The sequence below is a fragment of the Phocoena phocoena genome, chromosome 3 (genome assembly GCF_963924675.1).
Source record: "Phocoena phocoena chromosome 3, mPhoPho1.1, whole genome shotgun sequence".
Classification (NCBI taxonomy): domain Eukaryota; kingdom Metazoa; phylum Chordata; class Mammalia; order Artiodactyla; family Phocoenidae; genus Phocoena; species Phocoena phocoena.
Window position 1 is genome coordinate 161,717 of NC_089221.1, and position 17,499 is coordinate 179,215.

The 17,499-nt window shown below is 49.5% G+C and overlaps 1 protein-coding gene across 1 annotated transcript in view; it reads left to right on the forward strand.

Moving 5' to 3' along the window:
- The window catches only part of PLEKHG4B (pleckstrin homology and RhoGEF domain containing G4B), a 58,623-nt gene that overhangs the window by 10,757 nt on the left and 30,367 nt on the right, over window positions 1-17,499 (forward strand). The window contains 2 exon segments of the mRNA XM_065875575.1: window positions 5,687-5,884; window positions 15,086-16,310. Of these exon segments, the coding sequence (XP_065731647.1) occupies window positions 5,687-5,884; window positions 15,086-16,310 (1,423 nt within the window).

A 17,499-nucleotide genomic window follows, 5' to 3' on the forward strand; every position in this document is an offset into this window, starting at 1 on the left:
TCCACCCTCACCTCCACCCTCACATCCACCCTCCCTCACCTCCACCCTCACCTCCACACTCACCACCACCCTCGCCTCCACACTCACCCCCACCCTCCCCCACCTCCACCCTCCCTCACCTCCACACTCACCTCCACCCTCCCTCACCTCCACACTCACCTCCACGCTCACCTCCACCCTCCCTCACCTCCACACTCACCTCTACCCTCCCTCACCTCCACTCTCACCTCCACACTCACCTCCACGCTCACCTCCACCCTCCCTCACCTCCACACTCACCTCCCGCCCTCACCTCCACTCACCTCCACCCTCCCTCACCTCCACTCTCACCTCCACGCTCACCTCCACCCTCCCTCACCTCCACACTCACCTCCACGCTCACCTCCACCCTCCCTCACCTCCACTCTCACCTCCACCCTCACCTTCACCCTCAGCGCCACCCTCACCTCCACCCTCCCTCACCTCCACCCTCACCTCCACACTCACCTCCACCCTCACCTCTACCCTCCATCACCTCCACCCTCCCTCACCTCCACACTCACCTCCACACTCACTTCCACCCTCACCTCCACGCTCACCTCCACCCTCCCTCACCTCCACACTCACCTCCTGCCCTCACCTCCACTCACCTCCACCCTCCCTCACCACCACCCTCACCTCCACCCTCCCTCACCTCCCCTTCCCTCACCTCCACACTCACCTCCACCCTCCCTCACCTCCACTCTCCCTCACCTCCACACTCACCTCCACCCTCCCTCACCTCCACTCTCACCTCCACGCTCACCTCCACGCTCCCTCACCTCCACCCTCACCTCCACACTCACCTCCACCCTCACCTCCACCCTCCCTCACCTCCACACTCACCTCCACACTCACTTCCACCCTCACCTCCACGCTCACCTCCACCCTCCCTCACCTCCACACTCACCTCCACACTCACTTCCACCCTCACCTCCACGCTCACCTCCACCCTCCCTCACCTCCACACTCACCTCCTGCCCTCACCTCCACTCACCTCCACCCTCCCTCACCACCACCCTCACCTCCACCCTCCCTCACCTCCCCTTCCCTCACCTCCACACTCACCTCCACCCTCCCTCACTTCCACTCTCCCTCACCTCCACACTCACCTCCACCCTCCCTCACCTCCACTCTCACCTCCACGCTCACCTCCATGCTCCCTCACCTCCACACTCACCTCCCCCCCTCACCTCCACACTCACCTCCACGCTCACCTCCACGCTCACCTCCACCCTCCCTCACCTCCACACTCACCTCCACCCTCCCTCACCTCCACTCTCACCTCCACCCTTCCTCACCTCCATACTCACCTCCACCCTCACCGCCACCCTCCCTCACCTTCACCCTCAGCGCCACCCTCACCTCCACCCTCCCTCACCTCCACTCTCACCTCCACACTCACCTCCACCCTCACCGCCACCCTCACCTCTACCCTCCCTCACCTCCACCCTCCCTCACCTCCACACTCACCTCCACACGCACTTCCACCCTCACCTCCACGCTCACCTCCACCCTCACCACCACCCTCACCTCCACTCTCCCTCACCTCCACGCTCACCTCCTCCCTCACCTCCACACTCACCTCCACACTCACTCACTTCATCCTTTTGTTCAGTGTGGTATACCCATTTATAGTACCAATCAAACTGAAAATTCAGAGTTAAAATTTGGTACTTGAGCTGAGAGCTATCCCCTTATGGGCTCAAGGAAACCCACATGTTATAAGCAGACTAGCCATATCGTTTATTGTCCAAATTCGAACACTTTGAGGAGAAAGAGAGCTATCGCCTTGACCACAGGTGGAAACCCAAACTGTGTGGGAAATCCTGCCCTGGTTGCCGGTCTGTGGCTTGGGGTATCTCCACCTCCTGGGGTCGTTCTTCTCCGTGGGTGAGGAACGCTCGTGCACAGGTGTTTGCCCACCTCCCTCCTGGACCAGGTGTGTGACTCCCAGTGAGCGCCCGAGAGCCAGGCTGTGCAGACATGCTGCCTACACAGCCCCCAGCAGAGCCCCCAGCCGGCACTTGTCCGGCTCTGCCCGTCAGGCTGCTCGCACTCTGCGCCCGGGCGCCACTGGGAGCTTCTTGTTTGCACCAGCACCACCCCCTCTCTACTGTGTTTGCCCCCAGGGCTCCCTCTGTTGTGTAATTCCAGGAGTTGTAAGCGCCTGCCAGGCCCTTTCAGAGCGTGGTTTGGGGCTCCAGGGTTAGCTTCATCTTCAGAGTCAACATCCCTCCCAGTTTTGTGTGACAAGTCCTTCTCTGTCCCTCTCAGGTCCCTTTCTCAGGAAACCCAGGGCCCATTCACATGGCAGGAGCCACACATGCCCTGCCTGTCTGTGCCTGGGACCATTATGCTTTGTGGTCACTTTCTTGGGGCAGTTCGGTGGCAGGGAGGGTGCATGAAAAGCACCGTTTAGCATTGCAGTACACACAGTACAGGTTTCTTATTAGAATATCTGTTTTGATTCTTCTAATCATGCATATAGAGTTTGCATTTCCCTTAAAATACCTTAAATTTTGCTTGAACATGCTGCCACTTACCTCTACGTTCCTGCACTCCAGTATGGCCTCGTGAGGTTTCCCTGTAGCGCTTTCCGTGATAGAATGTCTGCAGACTTGAAGCTTTCACCCCACCTTCTTTCTGGAAAAAACACATGTGCTCCAGCCCAGGCCCAGCCCCAATTCCCAACAACCTCAGCCCAGTGTCAGCAGTCTTCATCTGTCCCGCCAAAACTAAAGGTTAAGGCTAAATCATGAGGTCCTTTAAGAAAGCACAGGAGCCATGTGTAAAAGCCCAGAGGTTGTGGGCTTCTTACCTCAGTGGTTAATATCAAGTTAGGATCTGGTAGCAGCTACCTTCAGGGCGCCATCAGGCAAGGAGCAGTGCCAGCCTGAGGGGCACTCTTCCAGGGTTTCTGGAAGGGTTCCCAGTCAGACTAGTTCCCAACTTTCCTCGCAGCTGCTGTGTCACAGCTGTGGTCAGGGGTCCCCACTCAGAGGATGCTTTGGAAAGATGTTAGGTAACATTTTAAACCCAGTAGTGCAAACATGCAATATCACACTCCCACTTACCGTCTCTGTACCTGCTGCCTCTTTATTTATGTAGGAATGTAATCCAAAAGTGTAAAAAGAAAAGCAAGCAAAGAAAAAAAAAACCATGTAATTGGTGATTTAGGTGAAATCGGCTGTCAGATCTACAATTTAGAAAAATTAATTTCAGTCGTCCATTGGGTGTCGTCTAGAATTAGTTTTTTCTCTGTTGGAAACATGCAAAAGGCATAGGGAGGCCAGGTGTGCTGGCTGAAGACAGGATGCCAGGCAGACAGACGCCCGCAAAGCAGCTGGACTCAGGCAAGAGGGAACTTGCTTTTGAAGGTGTTTTGTTTTGGCTCAGTTTAACAGTGACGTGAACAAAAAAGGACAACAAAACCTTGGAGGGATGAAAATGAGTTTCTATCTTTATACGTGAGGAGCCACACGTCTGATTGAGCTGACAAATTTCAAGAGCACTTTTCTTTCCTGACAAAGGGTTTTCCGGATAAATTAAGCAGGAAAGAATGGCTCCTATCAATTTTTCTCTGAAAGAACCGTAAATATGGCTGCAGAGGCAAACGGTGTCCATTGGCCGAGCAGCCCAAACTCGTCTGCAGGCCCCGAAGCTCGCGCACGCTCTGCTGGGACTGGATCTCCACGGAGGACCCGGGGTAGAAAAGTTCGGTTTGCTGTAATGAAGACTACGGGAGATTTTTCTGAGTTGACGTGACCTTTTCCGGTTTAGAATGAACAAAACTCTTACTTCCAGCTGAACTCTTATTTCATCGCGAGGACACCAGTCTGGACTGATGGCGGTTGATGGCAGTTCTGCACACTTTTTATCGAACACCTTCAAAGGACTAAATGAACTAAGAGCTAAATTCAGCCAAAATGCCTTAAAAGCCAACATTTCATTGTCAGTTTGCATTTTGTACTAAAAAATGAAAAGCTCTGAAGTCCTTTCAAGATGAAATATGTTGTTACCTTGTGGAATAATCGGTGGAGTAGATTCATAGTAACCTTTCCATTTTACCAATGGAGAAACCAGAAGTGCAGAAATCTCGGGGACTCTGTGCTGTGCCGCAGCTGATATAGACCAGAGTTGACATTTACACGCCCTCGCCTCAGCCAGGGCTTGGGCATCTGAGCGGCGTCTCTCCCAGGGAGGGCCTGAAGTTTGCATTTCAATTCAAAGTAGGTCCTTAGAGACTGCGCTCCGGGCCGCACCCCACCTCCTTCCAGCCGGTTTGTATCTCTAGTCACTTCCGGGGAGGCTGAGGCCTGCCCCCACTCCAGACCAGCTCTGTTCAGTCCCTGGATTGACGTTTGTTTGTGGCTCAGGTGTGATTTGAGTTCTTGGAAGCCAGAGCACGTGGCACTTTGGGGAAGAATCAGTATTTAGAGAATTCCTACTGACAAGGGAGTGGCCCTGTCTGGCGGGGGACAGGACGTGGCAGGAAGGCCTGTGCGGGCCTGGGGGCCTCACCAGGCTGACGGGGAGGTGGAGGGCTTCCAGCCTCTGAACCGACCCTGCAGCACACGGCTCCCGGCTCCTGGCTCCCGCCTCCCGGCTCTCGGATCCCGGCTCCTGGCTGCCGGCTCCCGGCTCTTGGCTCTCGGGCAGCACAGATGGTTTCTCTTCGAGTCCTCATTTACTGCAGACTCAGAGGATGCACTGCTTTATCTTCAGTTTCCTTGGGAACGTATCTATGATTAGCCATTCAGAGGAGTCTCAGACAGTAATCATTGTTCCTTTAAAAATCAATTATGCAATTTTAAACTCTTTGGCTTTTAACTGTTATTTGTGGCCTTGCATTTCCTCTCCAAACAAATAAACCTTATGGCATTCCTCAGGAAATGTTACATCTAAAAATAGAATTAAGTATTTTTTAAACTAAAAGCTCTCTGTCTTTATATAAAAGCATGTTGCACCAAAAGTTAAAGGGGAAATCAGATACCAACGATAGCTGTTTTTGGACTGACTGAATGAGCACAATTCTGGGATTATGATGCAGGATGCCCTAATGGTTTCTATTTAAATTAAAAAAAATCATCAGTACAAGTGAAATGTATTTCCTAGGATGAACTTCTTTTCTGAGTATAAAACGGCATATGGACCAGCTCTGTCCTCCCCACAAGGGCCCCCCATTCCCTATGCAGAGCCAGGAGTGCTGGGGAAGGGGGAAGCCCCTGAGAAATTCCCCACGCTCCACGGAAGATCCTAAAAAGCATCATTTAAGGTGCATGTTTCAGAATTTGATGGGATGGAACTTACATCAGACCAAACTTGGTGGTGCCTCCTGTGATAACAATGACAGCCGTCACTCACAGGCATTAGATAGGGCTCCCCTCGTGGGCACAGGTGTCAGGTGTACCTGTCACAGACATGGGCACTTCCTCAGATGCTTCTGCTCTGTGACAACGTGAGGACCAACCAATCCTCCCCGACAGGAACTCTTCTCTGTGCTGGGGATTCGCCCATACCTCCTGTGTTTCACAAAGATAACTCACATCCCCGGACATACAACAGGTGCCTTCACAGTGGACACCTCAGTGCTAGCCTGTGAAGGTGTCCAGTGCACCTGTCTTATTAGATGTATTAAATTTCGCAAACCTCTCTTCCAACTCAGGATCTGGAATCCCTCGACACCTACATACAGAACACACTCTCTGCCCTCTACCCACCTTTTGAGGCCACGGCAGCCACGGTGCTCTGGCAGCTGTTCAGCGTGGCCGAGAAGCTCTACGGTGGGGACGGGCTGCGCTGCCTCCTGGACTTCCTCATCCCAGCCAAGAGGGCCCTGCAGCACCTGCAGCGGGAGGCCCGTGTGAGTACCTCCTCGGGGATGGAGCCCGTGTGAGGCCCGCCCGCTCACTTTTGACTAGGGAGGAGAGACAGGCAGGGTTTTAATCTGGTAGCTGGAAAATACCTAATCTGAGCCGTAGGGGTTTTAGATCCAGGGGAATATACTGGTGAAGGAAGCAAAGAAGGAGGATATGCTTCTGTGCATTTCTGACTAATCCAGGGGTTAAGCGGACATCCTTCAAGTGAGCATTTGTTGTTTTCTTTCTGAAAGAAAGCAGGGTATTATTAAAAAATAAAAATAAATTGTAGTCTCAGCCACTTTTTCGGGAGCATTTAAACACATGACTGGGGAAACCGTCCCATTTTCCTCTGTTCCATTGGTCCTTTGGGCACTGGCTCAGCTTACTCCCTTCGGCTTCTGGCTCCACCTTTTCCTGGTTCCAAATAATTGGTGGAATAAGGCATATGTCCCAGAAACAGGGCTTCTCAACCTGCCAGTGAGCATGGAGCCCACTGTCCGCAGGCTTCTGTCTGGTGCCCCAGGGGACCCTCGCTGCAGTCTATGTACGAAGGGACTGAGTCCCCCTCCTGAGTAGTCATCTCAGGACGTACGGGAGCAGTTCCAGTAGCACAGACAGACCCTGATGAGTGAATCTCTTATGTGTTTAGTTATTTGGAGGATACTTTTATTGTAGGTTGCTTCTGAGGCAGTGTTAAAACTAATGACTGCCACGTTGCAGGTATGTTGCAGTGAACTGCTGCAGAGATTCATGGCTAGATCTTAAAAAGTAAGACCTTTATTAATCATCACCTTTTACTGCTCCATTCATATTGAATTAGGGCTCTTTGAAAAACTCCCACTGGGCTACTTTGATTTATTAAGCTCTTTTTTTTTTTTTTTTTTTTTTTTTTTCAGTACGTGGGCCTCTCATTGTTGTGGCCTCTTCCGTTGCGGAGCACAGGCTCCGGACGCGCAGGCTCAGCAGCCATGGCTCGTGGGCCCAGCCGCTCTGCGGCATGTGGGATCTTCCCGGACTGGGGCACGAACCCGTGTCCCCTGCATCAGCAGGCGGACTCTCAACCACTGCGCCACCAGGGAAGCCCTATTAAGCTCTTTGAATGTCTTTTAACTGAGTGTGGTAGAGAAATGACCATGGATATCCTCGATTTAATTCTTGGTTCGCAGTAGTCTGCCTAGAGGGTATTTCCTTCATGATTATGTACCTTTTGCACATGTAAAGGGTGTTTATTGATAGGGAAGAAGCAGAGAAATTTGCCTGTCAGGAGATAAAAGCAGCACACACAACCAAGCTGCTTTAAGTTGGATCTAAAAACACTTGCTCCCTTTCAAAGGCGTGTCTTGAAAAGCTTTTCTGAGCTAATGTTTTGTCTTCTTTCTTCTAATATTCTTTTTCCTTCAATGCACTTTTTATTCATTTACCAAGTGTCATCGAAGCATGTGGCTCGGAGATCATTATTAATCATATTAATGTTAAGATGTTTCTATGTTAACCTGAGAGTTCGATGACCACTATTTTCCCATCCCTCTGTAGAAACCAGACAGGCTTAAAATCACTGGCTGACTTATTTGTAACTTTGTTTCATCACGGTTTGTGTCCAAAAAATGCTTGGAGAAGTTTAAAGAAAAGTAATCAGAAAGATGTAAAACAGAATGTTTCTGCAAGGGGGGAAAGCAGGGGCAAGGGATTAGAACTTAAAAAATGAAATCAAATGGAAATCAGAAAAGGAGAAGGGAATAAGCAAGATAAAAACATGGAAATAAAAGTACAACATATATAATAACAGGTTGAAAATGGTAGGCCAGCAGAATTCTAACCAAGGATAATGGATGTAGCGATATTCATAACAAACTAAATATAGTAAAAGGCAAATGCATTGATAGGGCTAAAGGGGACCATTCAATAATAATACTGCTGACAACCAGGAAGGTGTAACAATCCGTAAACTCCTAACAACACAGCCTGAAAGTGCTTGAAGCATAAACTGAGGGAATTACAAGTGGGAGATTTCGCCTCCCTCCAAAGCAAAGAGGAAAAGCAGGCCACATATTACTGAAGATAAACATCTGAACACGATATGTCTCTCTGCTAACGGGCATGCGCGGCGTGCCGAGCCCAGCAATTTTAGAATACATGTATTTCCCAAGCACAGATGGAACCTTCTCCAGACTTAACCAAATTTGATAAAATTCTAGCCAAGTTTTACCATTAGAAGATATACATTATCTCAAGGATGTATACAATTAGAGAATATTAAAGATCATACATTCTTAAGCATTCATATACATTTACCAAATTTGACCAGAATTGACCATTAGCGATAACATGTTAACAAATACCAAAGAACTGATTTCTTAAGACCACAAAGCAATAAAGCTAGAAATCAGGTTTTTAAAAGACACCCTTCTATTTGGAAATTTGTAAAGGTACTCCTAACAGAAAACCACAAAGGAAACTGGCAAAACAGAGCTGATGAACAGGTGAGTCCTATTTCCATCTAGGATGTAGAAGTGTATGAAAGACCTTTACTCTTGCCAAAACAGCAAGAAATTCTGATATGAACCAAACAATTACACCTTCCTTTAAAGCCGTCCAAGAGCTGTGGATACACAAAGAGCTAAAAGAACTTAACGGTGGAGTGGCAGTGCCTTCCTAAGTGAGCAAAGAGCAGAAGACGCGTTCATCCCTGGGGCGAGTCACTGAGGCTTCAGGGAGGACGGGTGACGAGCTGGCAGAGAAGGACCGTCTCTGCTCAGACCAGGAGGAGCCGGGCTTCAGAGACCTCAGGGCTGGAACACCAGGGTGGAATCTGGAGGAGCCTCGAATGTGACGATAATCCTCTCTACTAACCCTAGAAATTCTCTGACAGAATAAGTGGAGACTGAGGGGTGGGACCAGAAAGCAAAATATATCAACATCTTAAAATCACACAGTTTCAAAGTGTCGTGATTTCCAACTCTTATGGTCTCACGGTCTTAAAATTTTCGTCTCATAGTTTTAACATGTCCCAGTTCAGAAGTCCAGCAGCAGTTGGTACCAGGCCTCCCTGGATGGAGAGTTGTGAACCCAACCACTGGAGCACTTGAAACAGTTGGTAAACCGAAATTTCTGAAAGTTGAACCAAGCCTCAAGCAATGTAAATTTTATAAGCTATTCTTGGTGGCCAAGAGACTCGGGGGCTGAGCTGAAAAGTGAAGAGATACCTCACTGGACTCCTGGAGAGTTTAAAGCCACAACCTACCCCAAACTTGCTCTGTTTCTAAGTGCTTTAAACTGATAAACCCTTCATCCTAGCTGTCGAACAGAGTAAAGCTTTCCTCTTTTTAAAAAATTATCAGCTTTAGGCAAAAGCTCAGGCATAAAATTTAAAAATTACAAAACGTGCAAAGGCACCAGATTATCAACCCATAAAAAGGAGAAAAAAATTGTCAATAGAAAGAGACTCACAGACCACCCAGGTTTGGAATTATACGGCCGACTTTTTAAAAACTATGATAATCATATTAAATAATCTACAAGTAAATATGGATGAAGTGGATGAAGAATTTCAGGAACGATTTGGAAACTGTAAAATGAGAACAAAATGGAAATCTTAGAACTAAAAATACTTTATCTGCAATTAAAAAAAAAACTTACTGGATGGGACTAATGCAGACTGGATGCAGCAAAAGATAGGATACATGATTTGAAGACATGCCTGAAGAAACGAAGCAGATGGAAGCACAGAGAGGAGAGAGAGGAGGGGAAAAGGTGAGCAAGCGTCAGTAACTTATGGGAGTATCAGGTCAGACACATGTGCAAGCGGATTCCCAGAAGGGGAGGAGTGAGAAAATAGGGCCGAAAAAATATTTAAAGAAATATTGTTGGACAATTTAACAATTTGTTAAAAAACACAGATCTAACACATAGATCCAGGAAGCTCATCAGACCCGGAGCAGGATAAATACCAACAGAACGACACTTAGACACATTGTAATTAAATGCTGAAAACCCATCATCAAGGGGAAATCTTAACGTACAGGGGCAGCAATAAGAATGATGGTGGCTTTTTATCGGAAGCATTGGACTTCAGAAGACAATGGAAAAATATCTTTAAAAAGTTAAAGGAAGAAAAGTCAACCTAAAATTCTATATACAGCAAAAAATATCTTTCAACAGGAAGATAAAATAATGACATTTCCAGATAAATAAAAGAGTAGACTAGCACAGACGCTATGCTTGTCTGAAGGTCTATGGTACCAGGCAGAAGCTCAGATCTACAGAAAAATGAAGAGCACAAAGAAAGGCTAAATTTGTAAGTGTGGATTTCTTTTAAAAATTAGTGACCACACACACACACACAAAATTACTGACCACTTAAAGCAATGTATTGTGGGATTTATAACAAAGGTAGCGATAAGACATATGACAACAAAAGCACAAACTGTGGAAGGGAGTAAATCGAATGACAGCATTTAGCGTTATAGCTTTATAATGCTAAAATTATAAATTTGAAATTATAGCTTTAGCATTTCTTGCATAGCATCTGTGCTAGTCTACTCTTTTATTTAGCTGGAAATGTCATTATTTTACCTTACTGCTGTAAGGTTCTTACATTGTTTTAAAATAATAAACTATTGCTTTAAGATAGACTGTGATAAGTTAAAGATGCATATCGTAATATTGAGAGCAGCCACTAAAAATAACACAGATAGGTATAACTAAAAGTTCAATAGAGGAAATAAATGGAATCTAAAAAATAGAAGAGGAGATAAAAGGAAGAACAAAGGTACAAAGATAGGGCAAATAGAAGTTTTATGCCAAGCTGATAGATTTAATCCAGCCATGTCAGTAATTATATTAAATGTCATTAAGTGAATTTAACATTCCAACTAAAATACAGAGATTGTCAGACTGGAAAAAAGGCAAGACCAACTAAATGCTGGTTATAAGAATTGCCCTTTAAATGCAAAGACAATCCAAAGACTGAAAGTAAAAGAATCAAAACAGATATACCATGTGGTCTGAGAAATGCAAAGCAAATGACAAGACACAAATTTTTGCTTGCTAATGAGCAGAAAAATAGACAGGTTAGTATTCAGAGCAGAGAGAGTTCAGTACGATAGACAAGGTGATGCTCTTCTCATTGTGGTGAAAATTGGGATGACCTCTCTGGAAAGCAGTTGTTTTAATGTATGCAGAATCTTTAAATTGTCATGTACAGTTTGACTCAGAAAGTTTAGCCACAGCAAGTGATCTAAAATGCAGGTCCAGGGCTTCCCTGGTGGCACAGTGGTTAAGAATCCAACTGCCAATGCAGGGGACACGGGTTCAAGCCCTGGTCTCGGAAGATCCCACATGCCGCGGAGCGACTAAGCCTGGGCGCCGCAACTACTGAGCCTGCGCGTCCGGAGCCTGTGTTCCGCAACGGGAGAGGCCACAGCAGTGAGAGGCCCGTGTACCGCCAAAACAAACAAACAAACAAACAAAAAACAAATAAAATGCAGGTCCAGATTCATTCCCAATAATATGTGTTGCGATGTTACTTATAATAGTAAAAAACAGGTATACATATTAGAAGAAAGGTTAAATCAATAATGTATAAATATGATGGATTAGTATACACAGATTGTGATATAATATTAAGCCAAAAAGAGGTTGTAAGTTTCTTTTATATCTGTGTTTTTTAACGTACATTTTAAAAACAAGCACAAGGGACTTCCCTGGTGGCGCAGTGGTTAAGAATCCAACTGCCAATGCAGGCGACACAGGTTCGAGCCCTGGTCTGGGAAGATCCCACATGCCGCGGAGCGACTAAGCCTGGGCGCCGCAACTACTGAGCCTGCGCTCTAGAGCCTGCGAGCCACAACTACTGAGCCCACGTGCCACAACTACTGAAGCCCACGTGCCTAGAGCCCGTGCTCCGCAACAAGAGAAGCCACCGCAACGAGGAGTCTGCTCGCCGCAACTAGAGAAAGCCCACACACAGCAAGGAAGACCCAACGCAGCCAAGAATAAATAAATAAATAAAACAAGCACAAGAGGACATGCAGTGACCTCAGCTTGTTGTGCTGTTGAAGGCCCCTGAGTGTGGATACAGGGCAGTTCTGCTTGTTCGACTTTCTTCACTTTGGAAACATCCCCTACTTAGCAAGATAGAAAGGAAACCTTAAAAGGTTGGAGATAAAAGGTGATGTTGTAGCCTATGGCAGCCTTAACTGACTGCTCTGGACCTGGGTGTGTAATTCTCAGCCCTGGCTGAAACGTACAGACACTGATGAGGCAGCAAGCGTGTGGCAGCCAGACTCCATGCACAGAGCTCAGGCCAAGGGCACGTTGCAGAACACCTAGTCACCATCTGGGAGGCTGGTCAGTCTTCCTGAAATATGAACAAACATGTTCAGGTGCTTCTGGAGCCTGGTAATACGTCGTTGAGCGGACCACCTGGGCACCAGCCTCTGCCACAGGGTCAGGGAGACAGGACCCCAACAGGCAGACGGTTGGGACAGTGTTCCATGGACACGCGCAGAGGGAAGCTTGTCCCTCTGTGCCCAGTCAGGCCCAGGAAGGTCGCCTGCCCCCTTGCCCAGGACAGCCTGGACAGTGGATGGTCTGCACAGGGCAGCAGTACGTGAAGTTGTCAAGGACCCAGGGAAGCTCAGCTGTAGTTTTCACATTTAATCCACAGCCAAGTCCCTGTTCTGGCTCTTCCAAGGGACCAGAAAAGTTTTGTTTTGTTTGTTTTTAGTCACCCAAGCGGGAAAGGAATGCTGAGATTTTTGGAATATGGTAATAACTGATGTGATGCGTCTATGATGTTTGAAAACCTGCTCTGATCTTGTGACGTGCAGGTTCCTGAACCGCTTTGTGAAAGCTCCTTATAAAGAAAGACTCTGCGCTTGTTTTTAGCAGCTGAACTGTAGCTCTTGAACAGTGAAGCCCACCCACCTCCTTTTGAATAAAAAAGCTTTGGTTCTAACACCTCTTCCTTGAAACACCTCAAACAACCTTTCTTTGATTTGTTTTGGGTTCTTTTTTTTTGCTGTACGTGGGCCTCTCATTGCTGTGGCCTCTCCCGTTGAGGAGCACAGGCTCCGGACGCGCAGGCTCAGCGGCCATGGCTCACGGGCCCAGCCTCTCCGCGGCATGTGGGATCTTCCCGGACCGGGGCATGAACCCACGTCCCCTGCATCGGCAGGCGGACTCTCAACCACTGCGCCACCAGGGAAGCCCCTGTTTTGGGTTCTTTTGGGTTTTTTTTTTTTTTTGGCTGCACCACCCGGCTTGTGGGATCTTAGTTCCCTGATCAGGGACTGAACCCAGGCCCTCAGCAGTGAGAGCGTGGAGCCCTAACCACTGGACCGCCAGGGAATTCTCAAACAACCATTTAGAGAAGGTGTTGAAATGAGAGAAAGAAAGCTCCTTTTCAACCTGGCGTTTTCTCAGAACTGGAACTATTCAGAACATGACTATATTTATAGCATCTGTTGAATTTGGATTCCAGAGGAGTAGAAAGATTTACAATCAAAACTGTAGAGAGTTTGCCTTTCAGAACTGTGGTGGATACGTGTCCGCTAACGATGAGGGCAAAAAAATTACTGTCTGTTAAATGTTTTTTTAAAATCTCGCAGTAACTAAGGCAAAAATAGGACCACAATTCATAGAAAGAGCAAAAGTACATGAGAATTCACAGAAAACAAGCATCAGGAAACCGTTGGCTTCACAATCACGTGATGTGAATTAAAACAACAGTATTCCACAGCATACGTGTTAATTCAGGAAACAGTTTCTTGCTGTAAAGCCTTACGCTGCTAATCAGTGGGCGCGCTGATACCTTACTGTGATACCCCACTGCTGACGGTATGGCTCTTGATGACAAATTGGTCATACTGTCAAGAATCATAAAAGACATTCATAGCCTTTGATCCTGTAATCCTAATCCCAGAAAATGATCATTTAAAAGAATACCATGAAAATGATATCATGAACATGTTCCTTGCATTTTTAATTTACAATAGAAATCCGTAGAAGCACTGTTGATTCTGACAATAGAGGATCGTTAAGTAGCCATCAGGATGGTAACTGAGTAACGGAAGTGCTCACTTAGGGTGACTGCTGACAAGAATACCAAATTCTGTCTACATTACTATTGCAGTTTAAGTAACTAATAATAATAAACAGTGGATAAGGGCACATAAAAGTTAAAAGTCTCTAGAGGTATATTAGGATGAGATTTTTTTTTTTTTTTTTTTTTGCGGTATGCGGGCCTCTCGCTGTCTGTTGTGGCCTCTCCCGTTGCGGAGCACAGGCTCCGGACATGCAGGCCCAGCGGACATGGCTCACGGGCGCAGCCGCTCCGTGGCATGTGGGATCTTCCCGGAACGGGGCACGAACCCGCGTCCCCTGCATCGGCAGGTGGACTCTCAACCACTGTGCCACCAGGGAAGCCCTCTCTTTTTCATTTTCTGTATTACTTAATTAGGGTTTGTGCAGTAAGTCAGCGCTGGAGTAAGGAAAGCTGCAAAAAAAAATGCTGGAACTAAACCCAAACAGGAGAATGTGATCCCGTTTCAGAACCTGTGTCTGCAGCTCTGGCAGGTGGGCGTCCCACCGCTGTTCCCTAACAGCCTGACACCCTCCTGCCCCACGGAGACACTGGCTCATCCATCTTGAAGTCGAAACCTTTTTTCTAGAGCAAGTTCTTCTCAAAGAGTTGGTTAAGGACTCACCCCATCATCGACAGCTTGGTTGCAAACTCCAGTGACCCCTTCAAATAAGCAGAAAGGACGGCTGCTGTGGGTGGGAGCTGGCATGACGTGGGGGCCCTAGATCCGTGCCCTCTCACCGTGGTCCCCACCCTGCAGTTCCAGAGGCTGGAGGCTGCCCTTGGGTGCCGCGAGCTTAGACCAAGGGCTGCAGGGGCGAGAGGGTGAGAGCCCAGCCCCTGCCCAGGTGGGGCCGGCCCTGGAAGCGGCTCGCCCCACAGCCCCTGGGGCTGAGACTGTGCCTGCAGTGTCTCCCCGTCCCCAGCTGCCCACCTCCCCCAGCCACCCAGGAAGAGTGATACAAATGTGTTTCTAACCGCCCTGTCTTCAGTCCTGATCCCTTTGTTGTTCTGGGGTGCTGGGGGGCCCAGTCACCCACCCTCCTGCTGGACAGAGACCAGGGGCTCTGACAGGTTCCATGTCAGCCGCTAATCTCCCTGCATCCCTCTCTTGTCTCAGGCCAGGTACGCAGGCTTCCTCTTCCTGCACGAAGGGTGGCCGCTGTGCATCCACGAGAAGGTGGTGGTGCAGCTGGCGCCCCTGCGCGGGGTCAGGCTCAGGCCTGGGGACTTCTACCTGCAGATCACTGTGGCAGCGGGGAAGCAGCCTGCCAGACTGGTCTTGAAATGCCTCTCCCGGCTTGGACGAGGCTCGGAGGAAGTCACTGTCCCTGAGACCATGTACGGCTGTGTCTTCACGGGAGAGTTCCTGGAACTGGTGAACGGGGAACAGAACAGTGTCCCCTTGCAAAACTGCTTGCTGACCTCAGGCTCGGCGGTCTACCGCACCCCCTGGAACAACGTCACAGACCCTGTCTTTGTCCCCACCACTGGAACCAACCTGCCCAGCTGCCCCAGCGGTCCTGGGCCTCAGCAGCCGCCACCCAACAGCGCCTCGGAGGCTCCAGCCCCGGTACCAACTGTGGCCAGTCCCGCTCCCCAGGGCAGCACGCCTTCCAAGCACACCCCAACCCTGCCCCACTGCGGTGGGCATCCCAGCAGTGACCAGCCCCGCCGTCTTCCTTCCCCAAGAAGGGCTGAGTGCGAAAGCCCCGGGACCCTGTCCGGGAGTCCCAGTGGAGGCCTCACTGGGGTTGGCCCCTCAGAGCAGGACCCCTGGGAGTGTCCTGAGAGCCCTGAAGGACCAGGAGGGAGGCTGGACCCCATGGTCAAGAAGGACGGCTCCAAGGCCCTCGCCTTCCACGCAGAGGTGGGCAGCCCGAGCTCCAGGAGGCGGCCGCCCAGGGCCCCAGCCAGTGTGGAGGCCAGACGCTGGTTCAGGAAGTCCTACATGGAGGCCCTGCAGAACCCTATGCCCCTGGGCTCCAGCTCTGAGGAATCCATCGGGGACGAGGCCTGTGGCTCTCAGACCCACGGCCACAGGGCCAGGGGGGCCAGGGCAGCGGCCAGTCTCACCCAGAAAGAGATCCCTGGCCCTGTGGGAGACCCCCAGGAGATCCCGAGACAGGAGAGTGGTCCAGGAGCTGCAGGGAGGACCCTTCCCAGGAGGTCTCGATCCTGGGATAGGTCCCTCAGAAGCTCCCGAGGTGACACCTGGCGGGCCTCCCAGCACTTAGCCAGCACCAGGCCAGGGGCTCTCCTGGGAGGACAAGCTGTGGGGACCAGAACCACAGGCTCCAGCTGTCCAGGCACAGGGGAGAGTCCCAGCTGCACAGGAGAGGAAGGTAAATGTCCACCCCCACTCCCCCCACACTCCCCTCCCCCCACTCTCCTCCCCCCGACACTCCCCTCCTCCTCCTCCCCTCTCCCACCTGTGACAATTGGTCTGGTCACTTGATTCAGTAGAAGCCTGTCTCCATGTCCGTATCAACTGTTGAAAATGTTTACATGTATTCATTTCCGGGACTGCCACAGCAAGGTACCACAGACTTCATGGCTCTGAACAGCAGAAAATTATCCTCACGGTTCTGGTCCTAAAGTCCAAGATCAAGGTGTCCCAGGGTCCCACTCCCTCCAGAGGCTTCAGGGGAGGGTCCTTCCTGTCTCTTCTGGCTACTGGAGCCCCAGGCATCCCTTGGCCAAATTCATTGCCCTTCACCCTGTGTCTCACCGTGCCTCCAACCTCCCTCTCCTTTCTCTTGTAAAGACACCTATCATTCAATTTAGGGCCCACCCTAAACTTCACTAGTTCACTTCTGCAAAGAGCCTTTTCCAAATAAGGTCACATTTGTGAGAGGGTGAAGCCCCTCTCTCTGAGGAGATGCATGAGAGCGAGGACCCACTTTCTCTGAGGTGGTGCTCAGAAAGGAGGCCCCCCTCTCTGAGGTGACGTGTGAGGGCCAGGAACCCACTCTCTGAGTGATGCTGGTGGACGTGGCCCCTTCTCCCTGAGGTGATGCTCAAAAAGGAGTCGAGATGATGCATGAGGACAAGGCCCCCCTCTCTGAGATGACAAGTGACAGCAAGGACCCTGTGTCTTAGCAGATGTGTGAGGTGAGAACTCCTTGTCTGAGGAGATTTGTGAGGGTGAAACACCCTCTCTGAGATCATTCTTAAGGATGAGGAACCCCTCTGAGGTGTTGTGTGAGGGTGTAACCCCCCCTCTCTGAGGTGATTCTTGAGGTCCAGGCACCCCTCTATGAGGTGACACTGGAGGGCAAGGCCCCATTCTCTTTTGTGACGAGTGACTCGAGGACCCACTCTCTGAGGAGATGTGTGAGGGCAGAAAGAAACCTTTCTCATTGAAGTGGTGTGTTTGGAGGATGAGGCCCCACTCTCAGAGGTGATACGTGCGTGAAGATCCCCTTTCTCAAGAGGTGTGTGAGGCGAGGAAGGTCTCTCTGAGGCATGTATATGGCCAGACCCCCACACTGAGGAGATGCATGAGGGTGGTGCCACCCTCTGTGGAGAGGT